We start from the raw sequence: 14,868 nt of genomic DNA on the forward strand, positions 1-14,868 counted from the left end.
ATTCTTTCCTTCGTCATGACTTAAGGAAGATTATGTCTCATTTGTATTTCCATGGGAATCTTCTATCAATTACTTTAGGGGGAATTCCAAATACTCTCCTATGCTATTTGTCAAATTATTTCTACCCAGTTGGTATGACAATAGTGTTGAGGAGATTCTACAAAAAGAGCTGGTTTTATACACGACCATGTATTTTAAACAATCAATATTTCAGTCATTTGATAGGGATACTCGACCATCATTCATCTATCAAATAGCTAGTGTTTTTTACCGTTCAAGATACACAGGGAGTATTAAAAAAAATATTCTATACATTTTCTTTATTGATTTGTGTGTGTGTCATCTTTGGGCAGGGGTCATGCTAATCTTCTCCGTATCATTTTAATTTTATTACATATCTCCGAATAGACCCCAAATTATTTATTACTAGTACTATTTAGAGTTTGATGACACTGCAACACGTACACTCTTTGAAGTGCTGGTAGACATAAATTGGACTTCAACTATATAATTACTTAAACACAAAAACCAATGTGGTTGGGTATTTTTGTTATCCAATTGGATTTAAAGATTCTCATATCCAATTTGAATCTAACTAATTTTAATATTTAGTGAAATAAATTAATTTGTTTTACTAAAATAAAATAAAATACATAACATATCATCTACCGGTATTATTTGAACACTAAATAAACGAGTTATTCCTTCAATCCACTAAGTCTGAGTCCAAGCCCCACCCTTAAAAAAAAAAACAACTTTTCAAGTGCATTTATTATTATGAAAATATAAAAGTTCTTTTAGAGTAATCTATCTTGAAAAACAAAATAGCTCACAATCACAAAAAATACAAGAAAGAGTTGCTTATTTTTGTTGCCATGTTGTACATAATTTGGTTTTCCTCTGGCTGTGGCAGGAGCTGGAGGGTCCAGCTCAGCAAAAACACCCAAAAATAAGGATGGTTTTGGTCCTTTCACAGCTGGGATACAATCATACGGTCTCAAAACCATCCTTGTTTTTTGGGTTTTTTTGCTGGGTTGGACCCTCCAGCTCTTGCCACGGGCACGATTGGAGGAGAGCCAGATCGTGTTGTACACTACCTATCTGTTTTTTTTTAAGGAGAATGTTCTCTGTACCGGGGGCGCAGGCTGTGCCCAGACACATGGGGATGGGCGCAATGATCACCTTGCCCCCAAGTGGCAGGCCCATGTGTCTGATCGCAGCCTGCGCTGCGGCACAGAGAACATAAACCCTTTTTTTTAATAGAATTTATAAAAATAAATGGAGGGAGGAAGTGGCGGACTCAATCACGGCACAACCATAAAGCTTGTGTAGGTGATGACACCTACTTGATGACGTTATTGTGAGGACCCAATGGAGAGAGAGAGAGAGACACGATGTGTTCTGTCCACTAATAAGGAAAACCAAAAATCTAGCTCCCATTGACAGTGAGAGCTTTAACAAAAGAAGGGTTTAAATGATTGAAAAATGTCATTAACTCAAAAAGATTGTTCGTCCACAAATGAATGTGTGTTCTAAGGTTGGTATCGGATCGGTTGAATGGATCAGTTTAATCGACCCATATCAGTATCAGCAAAGATCGATATTGATTCCTGACTGATTTTTGGTCGGGTTTTGGTATCAACCTTTGGATTGGATGTCAATTGAGATCGGTTGATCCGAATCAAATCATATGAAACATTGCAAGCCAAATATCATACTGATAGAGCTGATACTGATCGATGCTGGGACAATACAGACTGATATTGGGTTGATACAGACCAATACGGCTTGATCCAAACAAATATTGACTGATGCAAACATATATTGGACCGATCTGGGTTCCGATCGTAGAAAATGGTTTTTCCATGACTTGAATGTTGATCCCAACAGATATGGGCCTATTCGGATTGGTATCGATAACGACCAATACTAAGTCGTTACTAGTTCCTATAACCATGTGTGCAAGTTGATAATTTTGGGCATGTTTGGAGAAAAATGTCAATATGGGGCTAAAATCATTTTGAAATCACCAAGCTAAGAGAAAGAAGTAGTATTGACAGGGTTTGAAAAATATGGCACCGTCTTAGGGAGGCAAATCCAATAGCCGACTACTTTGCAAAATTGACGGCTAAACAAGGATTTTCATTGTCTCAAGTGGTCCTCCCTTATCATAGTAAGGAGAATATGCCGAGGGATGTGCAATGCAACGTAAGATTTTGGTTATTTTATTAGTATGTTTTAGTGGGTGAGTTTCAGGTTCCTTGCTGATGGCAATGTCGAAGGTGGAGTCTCTTGTAGCTCTTTATATTCACTATTAGTCTGGAATGCTCAGACATATTTTCTGTAATTCTTTTTCAAAATTTTCTTAACATATTCTTTTTAATTTTTTAGCAAAAAAAAAAAAGAAAAAAAAAGAGGAAGATGGAAGAATTAATAAGAAAGATGAATGCTTAGTAAATTAAAAGAACTAATTCATAATAAAAATGATCTTAATTTTGAGCTTAAGATTATATTAAAACATTGTTTCTTTATTTTGCATTCAATATCTACGCAAAAATGGGAAAAGATTCTTTGAGCAGTCGGGGAGAGTAGGACGTATGCTAGCACCTCATCTCTCTATTTATCTACAAAATCATTTTGTCAAACCTCATTGGTGCATTTTTGTATGCCGTTTCCTATAAAAAATTCATATTATGACAAATGTTGAGCCTTTTGAATAAAATTAATTTTGACCTTCGAAACATTCAGAGTAAAATGCACACCTTTTTTAAATTTTGGATATGCAAACATGTAACTAGGAGACTTGCATGAAGATTCCCTCAATCCAATTGGAATTATTGCATTAACTCATATGAACAAAGACTTGAGTATAAAATTTATAAATTTGCAACCTTAATTTTTTTTCCTGTCTTTTTCTCTCATTCTCATGCCAAACATAACCAAATTTCTGGAGCTTTTGCCTATAATCTTTCCTATCATAAGATCTCGGGATCCAAAATATATGCTTTAGTGATGACAGTGGCTTTTATTCTTCTCCCTCCCTCTCCCCCACCCCCCTTACCAAATTTAGAATTAAAAACTAGTAATGTGCTCATCCCTTGCAAGTTTGGAAAATTAGGTTTTCCCACTTGACTCGATTTGAATTATTTAAAAAAAAAAAAGAAAGTTGACTCAGATAAATCATTCTTAAGTCAAGGCAAGTCAAGAAAATATTTTAAATTAAATATTAAATATAAAATTAATGACATAATTTGCCTTATACAATTATATCTCTTTGGCTTTCTCATGCTTTTTAATGAAAAAACAAAGGGCTTTAATTTAAATCAAAATGAGATTATTAGCATTGTTGAGCCTTCAATTAAAATATGTATATTTTTCAAGCTAGCCTCATTTGCCGACCAAAAAGATATAATTAAGTTAGTTGACCTAGACTTAAATGTATCAATTTGGTCAGCAAATGTGAACAGTTACCTGCTTCTTTGAATCTCTATGATAATTTACTAATTTAGAGGAAATATTAACACTAGCATGAAATGATTATGAGAATGACAGAATATAATATTATAGGAGATATTTATGTATGTGGTACATGTGTGATCCATGCATGACCCCACAGACATATAGGTACTTAAGCAAGAAGGGTCTGGAGCCGGTGGGGTTGAGCTCTAGGCCTCAACCTTGAACCTAGCCCAGCCCAACCTCAGTTTGGGGATTTCCCCAAAAATAACTTAGCCCACGGGCTAAAAGGCCCATATAAATTCAAGCTGGGTCTGCTAGGGATTTGCTTGCCCTGACCTAAGTTGCATTCAAAGTTTGGCCATCCAAAGGGGAGCTCATCCACGTGGTGAGCTTTGGTGTCGCGCCACAAAATGTGTAGTTTACCCCTGCACCGTAGAGGAGCCCAATTTCGATATTATAGGCTCTCAACTCACCAACACCTCTGCCACCTGGCCCACAACACGTGTTTGATTGATACATTCAACGATCTTGCTTACATGGCTAAAATAGTGTTATCAAATATGACTAATGAAAAAACATATAGGATGACATTTTAATAATTTAGTACAAATAGAAGAAATAATTCTGGTAATATGCACTTCATACGTGTTTCTATTCTTTTCAGGTGGGAGACATTATTTTTTATACAGTATTCCAAATTAACAAAAGCACACACAAAAAAAATTTATATCTAACTCAAAAATACTAATTTAGAATAAAAACGTTGCTATACAGCCCCTAACCTAGCGGGTTGGTTACAGATAAATTTATGGGTAATTTACACATACCACCCGTAAAGTTTAACGAAAATATAATTTTATCTCCCAATTTTGGATAATTCTGATAATATTATCATCGCCCATGAGATTTTCAATTTCTTTAAGCATTTCCACAGCAAATCTGGCTATGTGGTGATTAAACTGGATATGTCCAAAGCTTATGATAAACTCGAGTGGGGTCTGATTCTATCCCTGTTCGACTTTCTCGGTTTTGGTGACCATTGGAAGAAACTTATCTCTGCTCTTATTTCCACCACATCCTTCTCCATTAAGTTGGATGGAAGCCCTTTTGGGATGTTTCATGCATCCAGAGGTTTGCGACAGGGGTGCCCTCTTAGTCCCTACCTCTTTATTATTGCAATGGAGGCTTTGTCACGCCTCTTTGCTGCTTATAGGGACTTGAATCTTTTTCATGGTGTCAAGATTTCTCGGACTGCACCAGAAATTACTAATCTTTTATTTGCTGACGATATATTTGTTTTTTGTCGGGTTGTGAATGAAGATTTATCAACAGTGAAGGCAATTCTGGACCTTTTCTCTGATATTTCTGGCCAAGAAATTAACTATTCAAAGAGTGGATTATTTTTTAGTAAGAATGTCCCTGTTTCTACTAGGAAAACTCTTGGGGATTTGATTGGAATTAAGGAAATGCCTCCGAATTCTACCTACTTGGGTACTAATCTTTTTCCTTGCAGGTCAAAGGTTAAGGATCTCAACAATATTGTAACCCGAATGCAGAACAAACTTTCCACTTGGAAGTCCCACCTCTTATCCTATGCAGGTCGCAAAGTTTTAATCTAGTCTGTTTTGGCCTCAACCCCTGCTTATCTTATGAATTGCTTCTTGTTCCCAAGTAAAATTTGCAGGAATATTGATTCGATTTGCCTAAGGTTCTAGCTATGAAACAAGTAGTGTGGTAGGAATGTCACCCCTATAGCTTAGGAAAAAATGTGTCAACCAAAGCCGCAAGATGGTCTGGGATTTCGAAAAGCTGAAATCCACAATAAGGCCCTTTTGCTAAAGCTTGGATGGAGGGTGATAACTCAACCACACTCCTTATGGGCACGGATTATTAAGGCAAGATATTTTCCTTACACCTCTTTCTTTGATCCAATCACTAGATTGAAAAGAGGGTCCTCAATTTGGAATAGTATTGCTCATATGATTCCTAGTCTTGAGAACATGGTTATCAGGAAAGTTGAAATGGTAAGGACACTTTCTTTTGGACTGATAGATGGAATCCATCCTTTTCTTCCTGCTTAGCCAATCATGCTTTAAGCTCTCTATCTAATCTTGACAAAAGGACCACGGTCTCTCAGATTGCGGGATAGGAGAGGCACTCATCCAATGATTCCCGGTCCTTGTTGCCTTCTCACATGCACCCCTTGATTGTTAATGTAAAATTGCTTGCTTCTGATGACAAATGGTGGTGCATCTTTCATAAAAATGGCATCTTTAACACAAATACTGTAGCTAAATTTCTACTCGTTTCTCCAAGTTCCAACAATTTTTACTTCACCTCTTGGTGGAATTTTTTTTGGAAACTCAAATTTCATCCTAAATTTAAGATTTTCTTCTGGCGTGTGATACATGCAGGACTTCCAGTCAAGGCTTCGCTTTCCAAATGGGCACAGCTAGATCCCACTTGTGCATTCTGTGGAAATTGTATCAAATCTTACTGGCATCTCTTCCTATCTTGCGACTGGGTCAAACACATCTGGGTGGCTGGCCGGCCCTTTGGGTTTACGCACTGAATCTTTGGTTTATGACTCCATAAGTGATTTCTGTGTTCGGTTTTTTTCTTCCAAACAATTACATAAAGCCTCCTTCTCTTGGTTTTTTGAGGTGTTTATAATTACGTGCTACTATATTTGGAATGCTCGGAATAAAGTCTTATTTAGATTTGAAAAACCAAATGCATTAGGGGTTCTGCGTCAGGTTTCACGCTGGCTTTTAGATCTAAATTTACAACCCTTTCCCTCTTTGCCCAATGTTGTACCTAAGGATTATTGTTCTTATTACAATGTATGTCCTTGGATACTTATTCCTAGGTATGAATATCCTATCTTATTGTGTGCAGGAATCCAGACCCCAGGGATAAGACTAGCAGGCTGGGCGTATTTGTTTTTGATGGATGGAAGGTTTTTGTTTTTTGGTGCAGGACAGATTTTGTCATCAAAGGCTTGGGATCCGGAATTGTACAATATCAAGACGGGTCTTGCCATGCTACGTCTCTAGGCTTACATATCAAGGAGATTTGGTGCTCTAACTCTCAGTTAATTAATGCTCTTCCAACCCCTACTAACACTCCTTGGCCATGGATATATATCAAGGATCTTATGTATATCAGCCATCGTACATCAGATATAGTTTTTAGTAACTTTAAGAATCCCGTTTATTTGGATATAGTTTGTAACCTAGCAACTTACGCGCAGGGTAATTAGTTGTACTGTTTTTTTTTTTCCTTATCATAAAAAAAAAAAAAAAAACTTTGCAACTCATCTTCCCCAAATTGATTGGGGAAGATGAATTGCAGGCATCCCTCTCTCTCTCTCTCTGTCTTGTCAAGTACTCTACCTTCTTCTCTTCTCTAAATCTAAATCTCTAATGGGAAAAAGAAGGATTTGGTCTTCTTTTTTCAATAGATTCACAAGAAATTTTAAAGACAGGTGAAGGAAAACACGAGAAAGTACTGGAATCCTCCCTCCCCTGTTCTATACATACAGGACTCTGTGTCCTTCCTCCACAACGTTCATGAAGTTTTACGCCAAGCATCGAGCAATCTATGAAGAGTTTTCTACAATTCATGTCAATCCCTAAACAAAACCTAAATTAGTGGCAATGTCGATCATCCCAAGCTTCTTTGATGGCCGGCGAACCATCTATGATCTATTCAACAACTTTCCCTTCTCAACTTCCCTATCTATTCCTTGCTCCCAATTCTCCAATGAAATAGTTGCTTTAGCCAATTCCTGAATCAAGGAGACCCCAGAAGCCCATATCTTCAAAGCTGATCTTCCTTGGCTCAAAAAGGAAGAAGTGAAGGTTGAAGTGGAAGAAGGCAGAGTTCTCCATATTAGTGGAGAGCGGAGCAAAGAGTAGGAAGAGAAGAGTGACCAGTGGCACCGGGTTGAGCGTAGTAGTGGCAAGTTCCTGCGCAGGTTTAGGTTGCCTGAGAATGCCAAGATTGATCAGGTGAAGGCTGCTATGGATAATTGAGTGCTCATTGTTACTATACCCAAGGAAGAAGTAAAGAAGCCAGAGGTGAAGGCCATTGAAATCTTTGGCTAGAAGTTCTCGTTCTGACAAGAGAGAGAGAGAGATGCCTGCAAATCATCTTCCCCAATCGATTTGGGGAAGATGAGTTGCATGGTTTTTTTTTTTTTGTTCTTTGCAAGGGCAATTCTGTCAGTTTACATCATATTTTTAACGTTGTTAGTCATGAGCTGACAAAATGGATGTATTTATTAACGTTTGTAAACCTCAAGGGGTACGCAAAATTATCCAAAACTAAGAGGTAAAATTATACTTTTGTTAAATCTCAGGGGTTGTATGTGTAAATTACCGAGTCTGAACGATAAATTTTTCTTGGGTACAATTTTAAACCCTAATCTGGTGGAAATCTAAACCGCAATTTAGAATCACGATGTTGTGTAGGATTTTTGGTGACCAGGAGTTGACACTCACTCATGCTTTTGAGAGCCGCCACGTTCATGGCTATCGAGCTTACGTGGTGTCGTGCTGTACAAAGATGAAGGTTTTTTGGGTTACCAACACTAACACTAAGCTTTTGAGCGCCACGTCCATGGCTATCTAACTTATGTGTTATTCTGGTTTTCTACTTTTCAGAGTCCGGCAAGTCTACCCTGTACTATTTGTCAGGTCCTTCTAACCAAAAAAGAAAGAGGATAAAAAAAAAAAAAAAAAGTGAGATAGAGAGAGCGATTTGCAGCTGCAGGCTTACAGGTAGCCCATCAGTTCCATGGATAGTCTTAATGCACCAATCCTTTCAAAAACCGGATTCTACTATAGAATTCCTGCTTTCAGACCCAAATCTTTCTCCACAAATCGGTGCAAGAAATACCCACTAAAGAGTAACCAAAGCGACTCGACTTTATTTCTGAAAACCCAATTTTCATGTCCTCCTATATGTTCTAATGGCGTCAAGTCGCGCATTTGGTCTCAATTCGGGCGAGCCACGAGGCGGCAGAACTATTTGAGGAAGAAGCTCACTGAACAACAACAACAGGTGCGTGATATTCGTGATTCTTCCAATTTGCAAACTCCGAATGGCATTTCCACTGAAACTAATTTGAATTTTAGTGATTCTAATGAGAATAGTTCTGGGTTTATAGAGGGGGATATAGTTGAGTCTGATATTGTAACAAAACCCAAACTTATTTCTGATTCTGTTGTATGGAGTAAATTGGAGAATTGGGTCGATCAATATACGAAGGATCCAGAGTTTTGGGGAATTGGGTCTGGTCCTATTTTTACAGTTTTTGAGGATTTGGATGGGAATGTGGAGAGAGTTTTAGTTGATGAAGGTGAAATACTGAGAAGAAGCCGGATTGAAACTCGGTCTTTTGGAAAACCAGAGTTAAAGGATCACTCCACTGAGGTAAATTTGAAGATTTCTGGTGCAAAGCGTTTAGCCAGAGATATTGAGACTGGGAACTATAAAATTTCAAAAAGTAGCTCGATAGCTAAGTTTGTAGTCTCGTGTAAACGATCTAGTTTGGTTGGTAGACTCCTTTCCGTTGCTCTTCAACCCAACTTGTCTAGGAAGGTCTCACGTCTTGGATTTGCAACGCTGTGCGGTTCCTTAATGTTTTGCGCAATTCGGAGGGTGCTCAGGCCTGACAATGATGTGGTGGAATTGTCCAGGGAGGAGAAGGAAATGCTGAGGAGAAAGATGAAGTCAAGGATGGAGAAAGAGGAGATGATGGCTAGCACTGTTGAAGTGCTCCCTAACGCTTTAGAACCAGTAATTGAGAGGCCTCCGTTGGACAAGCAAGAACTTATGAACAGAATTTTGAAAGCAAAGGAATCAAAAGATAAATTGACATTACTGGATTCGGCCAGTACCCTCACTTCTAAAGCTGATAATTTTGATGATAAAATTCAGGAAATTAGAGGGATGGCCAGACGTGCACGCCAACTTGAGCAACAGCAGTCTTCCTCATTCAGCAGGGATGAAGAAGAAAACGAGGTTGTGAAAGAGAACATACACAACGGAATGAAAGAAGGCAAGAGTCAAGAAGAGGTGGTGAGTTTTCCAGATAGTCTGTCAGATGGAGATTCAGAGAAACCTGGATGCATAAATGGAACTATAAGCTCCCTATCTGTAAATGATTCTAAGGAAGAAGATACTGGATTCTTGGGTGAATTTTCATTTGGAGACTTTTCCAAGAAAAGTGAGACTTATGCCAGGTCTTCGAGCATGGAAACCACAGAAGATGGAAGAAGCAGCAAATGGGTTCCTGAGGAGAAAGAGTGTACTTCACACTTATTAGATGTGAAAGAAGTGATGCAATCAGACATGGAAAATAAGCATTCAAAAGGTGATTCATGGAACCCTTTGGGAATTAATGGAACTTTAAGGCCCACATCTGTAGATGAACCTAAGACAGAAGATAGTGGCTTTTTGGGTGAAGTATCATCTGGAGATGCCACAGAGTGTACTGATTCTGGGAATCATACAGTGCGTAGCATGGTAGTTTCTGAAACTGGGGAAAAAAATACATGGGATCTGGAAAAGAGTGACAAAACTATACACTCACCCCACATGAAAGAAGTGATGCAATCCCATGATACTAATGATACATCAAATTCGTTGGATAAGATTTCTATTGGGATGAAACCTAAGGTTATACGGTCCGTCAAGGAAGCCAGGGAGTACCTCTCCCAAAAACGTGCCAAAAGGAAGGATGACCTAGAACCCCAAGTCAGAAACCTCCAAAAGGTCACAGATAATCTTATCCCTGCTGCTGATCAAGATTTGAAGGACAAGAAAGGCCTATTAAATTACAAAAATAACAGTATGCTTGAAACTTCTATGATTGATGATACACCAGGTCTTACATCCATAAAAAATGCTTGTGAAGATTCTACCCTAAGGAGAACAGGAGTGGCTACTGATATCTCACAGTCCCTTCCAGTCAAGGTTCTTGAACATGAAGATGTACAGGAAAAGAATGAGGTGGATGATCTGAAGATGTTCAGAACTTCGCAGGATTCTACAGGCAGTGATTGCAGTACAGAAGCACCACTGCATATAGATCAGGATAGTTGGATGGAGAAAAACTTTCAGGAGTTTGAGCCCATTGTTTCAAAGATTAGAGTTGGTTTTAGAGAAAACTATATGGTTGCTAAAGAAAAAGGTCATGATGAGTCACTTTCAATTGCTGACATAACACAGCTCGGGTCCAATGATGATGATAGTGAATTTGAATGGATGAAAGATGATGGCCTCAAAGAAATTGTCTTTCAGGTCCGAGAAAATGAGTTGGCTGGGCGGGATCCGTTTCACCTGATGGATGCTGATGATAAGCATGCATTCTTTAAGGGTCTTGAAAGGAAAGTTGAGATAGAGAATGCAAAGCTGTTGAATTTGCATGAATGGATTCATTCAAGAGTTGAAAATATTGATTATGGAACAGGTATTTGTCTTATTTGACTTTCTTCTGTTTCATTGCCATTCCTTGAGTGAATGTACAGCTGCTGTTGGATTATATCTTAATATCGTTTTTTCTTTCTAATGGGTTATGCCGTATCCAATACTAGTGTATTCAACACTGATAACTCGGATGCCTCTGAAATGTGGAACAAGCTCAGGGGCAAAATTTTCTCCTTTCTTTTCTAGTCACTTGTTCAATTGTTCTGCATACAATTTCACAGTATAATATGAGCATTTCAGATTTCATGCCAGTACATTTGTTTGCTATTCCTGTAGATGGTATTAGCTTGTATGATCCACCAGAGAAAATTATGCCCCGCTGGAAGGGTCCACCAGTAGATAAAGATCCAGAATTTCTTAACAACTTTTCAGAACTGAAGAAGTCAGTTGTTGCTAGAAACATGGGACACTCACACCCCATGAATGAGGATGCGCAAGACACACTTCAAAAATCAGAAAAATCCCTATCCTCCGATGATATTTCCACTTCCTCACCAGTTTGTGAGCAAAGGAAGATATCTCAGGGTGGTGTCTCTGCAAAGCTGAAGACAGTTATTGAGAGCAGTGATGGTTCCATTAGAGCTGGAAAAAAATCAGGTAAAGAGTACTGGCAACATACAAAGAAATGGTCCCGAGAGTTCCTAGAAGCTTACAATGCCGAGACAGATCCAGAGATTAAATCCGTAATGAAGGATATGGGAAAGGATTTGGATCGATGGATCACTGAGGAGGAAATACAAGAAGCAGCTGATCTGATGACCAGGATACCCAAGAAGAAACGCAGATACATAGAAAAGAAACTCAACAGGCTCAAAAGAGAGATGGAAATGTTTGGACCACAGGCTGTAGTCAGTAAGTACCGTGAACATGCAGAAGAGAAAGAAGAGGACTATCTGTGGTGGTTAGATCTTCCTTGCATACTGGTAATTATCTGAACCATTTCCTTTTTTGCTAGGTTGCTTTGCTTTTACTGAACAAGAAAAAGTACACGTGTTCAACATTTGCAAATTGCGAATTCTGGTACTACTGGATTCAAGCTGCTTGCATTTGGGTTTTCATCCCTTTTTTGTTTAGCTAGATTGTACCTAACCTTAATTGATCCTTTACTACTTAGGAAGTTTTTTTTACAGAAACCATGACACTATTTTTGATTATGCCTTATGACTAGATCATTGTAATGCATCTTTGTTACATTATTTAACAGTTAAAACTTTCTGGAATTATCTTGTGACTATATATTTATCTTTACATGAAGATCATATTTAATAATATGTAACTAATTACAGGGTCCTCTGAGGCGACATCCTTGGTCCATTCACATGATATGTTGTATCCATAAGGCTATAGGGTAGTGGATTTAGCTTGTGTGCTCTTGGTGGCAAATTTAAACCGTTCACTTCCCCCCCCCCCTCTTTTTTGTTGCTGCAGTGCATTGAACTGTACACAGTTCAAGATGGGGTTCAGAAAGTGGGATTTTATTCTTTGGAGATGGCTGGTGATCTAGAATTGGACCCGAAACAATACCATGTAATTGCTTTTGAGGATGCTGGAGATTCCAAAAACTTATGCTATATCATACAGGCTCATATGGAGATGCTTGGAAATGGCCATGCTTTTGTTGTTGCCCGCCCACCTAAGGTAAACGGTCTTCTTTAGTAAGAATAAGCCGTAGGTTTCTATGGTTCATTTCCACTTGCATCCTTTAAGTCACGTCCATGAACATAATTCTTTGGGCATGTGTGAGGTAGTTCCTCGTTCCACCAAAGTTTTAGTGGTAGTGGCTCACAATATATCAGTGGTGCTTAGCATTATAAAGCAGCAGTTCAATGGGTGGGCCCCACTCACAGGATCTGCTAGATCAGATATTAGCCAAACTGGATGATCTTAATTTCTTAACTGTTGGAGCTCTTGGACAGCCAAAGGGGATTTGCAACAGTTTTTGAGCTGTCAAATGGTTGAGTTGTCTGGTCAAGCTGATTATAACCAAAACAACATGGGTCCGCTATTCAGAATGAAAAAGTGCACTCATGTTGCCTCATATAGACTAGGTACTATCATTTCTAAGACAGCATGAGTTCATGAATACCGACGAGTCATGCTCTGAACTTCACATTTTTCTTTTGTGGATAATTTAGCGCTCCTTGTCCTTGTGTCTCCTCTCTAAGGTTTTATGGTGGTTCTTTGGCATTTAAATATGAGAGACCTTCGACTTTATTTTATCTGTGTGTTTCTAAAGTAATCATTACTTATCTATAGGATGCCTTTCGAGAAGCCAAAGCAGATGGTTTCAATGTTACTGTCATCAGAAAAGGGGAGCTCCAACTTAATGTGGATCAAACACTTGAAGAGGTAGAGGAAGAAATTTCTGAGATTGGGAGCAAGATGTACCATGATAAGATCATGCGTGAACGCTCTGTGGATATTGGCTCATTGATGAAGGGTGTTTTTGGTTCCAGCAAATCTACCAAAAGGTAACTTCTAATATTGGTGAAGGCATTCTACTTGTACGTTTTTGGATGACATATTCTTGTCAGGGATAAGTTTCTAGTGGTTTGGTGACACTATATGCTAGTTTTAATTCGTCAGTTTAGTTAAGCTAGATAGTTAATTGATGTGGTCTTTAACAGAGTAATATACCATTTTCAAGTTCTATCTACAGTTCTGTCATAAATGGGGTGTTGGGTATGATCCTTTTTCTGTCTTATTTCCTTGTGAACCATTTCTTTCTGCAGGCAGAGGTCCAAGCCGAAGCTAAAGGAACCAACCAAGCATTGATAGATGCTCCGGAAGGGGGATCACTAGGTGAGATGCATAATTGAATTTACGAGGGTATATATGGTTTTTGGTGACGTAGTAGAAATCAGGCCATCCCATCTACTTCAAGGTGTCTTGAAGAAGAGCCGCTTTTGCCCCACTTACTGGATTGTGGATGAAGAGGTCCTGGAATTGAGTGGCAATGATCCTCCGTAAAATGTACAATTCGACATCTCGGTTACGCCTTGTGATTCACAATCTGTAGGTATCAAGATAAACGCAAAAAACTAAAGCTAATTAGTGAACCACAAGATCTCTAGTTTTCAATTAATTTCTTTTGACATGCTAGCCTCAGTTCTTTGCATTGTACTTGTTTATGTTTATGTGAGTTTGGGTCTACCAATTCTTTCTTTGCATAATGTAAATAAATGTTATTCCTTCTATGTTTTACACGTTCTAACTGCCATTGGTCATTTGAACTTCTGTAACTTCATATGGATGCAGTTGCTGGCTTCATTTTTTTGAATCATGTAGAGCTTTTAACTTCCATGAGGCATCCTTAACCTCTTCTCAATTCAAGAGGCTATGTAGATGGGCTTAAATTATTATTGCCATTCATCACAGTTTTGAGGGAGATAATGTGTTCTTCTGTTTTGCTTCTTGTTCTTCTTATTACTTCTTTTGACTGATGAAGGGTAATTGGGTGCTCCAGATTATTTCATAAGTTTTAAATAAGGGGTTTGACACTTGGAAATGAGCATGGTGATAATTGGTGATGATGCTGTTCACTCTATGATGGAGCAACAAATCTTAATTTGTCATGCAGATTGGCCATTTTGACACATGATATTTAGATATCCCATCATTAGAGGTTTGAATTAGGTCTGTTTTGGTATGATTTCTATTTCAATTTCATGGGGTCATAAATTGAAATTATGGTTTTGGTGATTTTTTTTTCACCTTATTTATGAGAAATGGAAATCAATTCATTTTTTTGGTGCAAGAAATCAATTCATTTGAAATAATAACTGGGACTTGTTTTAATATTGAAATTGTGATCAATTTCAAGTTTATTGTGTGCTCCATTTTAATGAGCATATGTTAATAATAGAGGTAAATTTCTCATTTGACATGTTTAAAAAAAAATGAAAGCAAAAT

The 14,868-nt window shown here is 38.1% G+C and overlaps 1 protein-coding gene and 2 pseudogenes across 1 annotated transcript; 2 read left to right on the forward strand and 1 right to left on the reverse strand.

Moving 5' to 3' along the window:
- Nucleotides 1–298: 298 nt before the first annotated feature.
- Nucleotides 299–410, reverse strand: LOC122666348 (annotated as a pseudogene).
- A 6,645-nt stretch (nt 411–7,055) lies between these two features.
- Nucleotides 7,056–7,568, forward strand: LOC122665040 (annotated as a pseudogene).
- Nucleotides 7,569–8,207: 639 nt separating this feature from the next.
- On the forward strand, nt 8,208–14,044 carry LOC122664668. The gene is made up of 5 exons (XM_043860600.1): nt 8,208–10,939; nt 11,233–11,879; nt 12,385–12,594; nt 13,213–13,427; nt 13,689–14,044. The coding sequence occupies exons 1-5, from the start codon at nt 8,260–8,262 to the stop codon at nt 13,729–13,731; spliced, it is 3,795 nt and encodes a 1,264-aa protein (XP_043716535.1). The 5' UTR covers nt 8,208–8,259; the 3' UTR covers nt 13,732–14,044.
- Nucleotides 14,045–14,868: the final 824 nt, after the last annotated feature.

Source organism: Telopea speciosissima, chromosome 6 (genome assembly GCF_018873765.1).
Source record: "Telopea speciosissima isolate NSW1024214 ecotype Mountain lineage chromosome 6, Tspe_v1, whole genome shotgun sequence".
In the NCBI taxonomy this organism is placed as follows: domain Eukaryota; kingdom Viridiplantae; phylum Streptophyta; class Magnoliopsida; order Proteales; family Proteaceae; genus Telopea; species Telopea speciosissima.

Excerpts from the sequence above, each read along its gene's own strand:
- LOC122664668 (XM_043860600.1), top strand. The coding sequence starts at position 8,260 with ATGGATAGTCTTAATGCACCAATCCTTTCAAAAACCGGATTCTACTAT. Across the intron at positions 10,940-11,232 it reads AAATATTGATTATGGAACAG|ATGGTATTAGCTTGTATGAT; the intron begins GTATTTGTCTTA and ends CTATTCCTGTAG. Across the intron at positions 13,428-13,688 it reads TCCAGCAAATCTACCAAAAG|GCAGAGGTCCAAGCCGAAGC; the intron begins GTAACTTCTAAT and ends TTCTTTCTGCAG.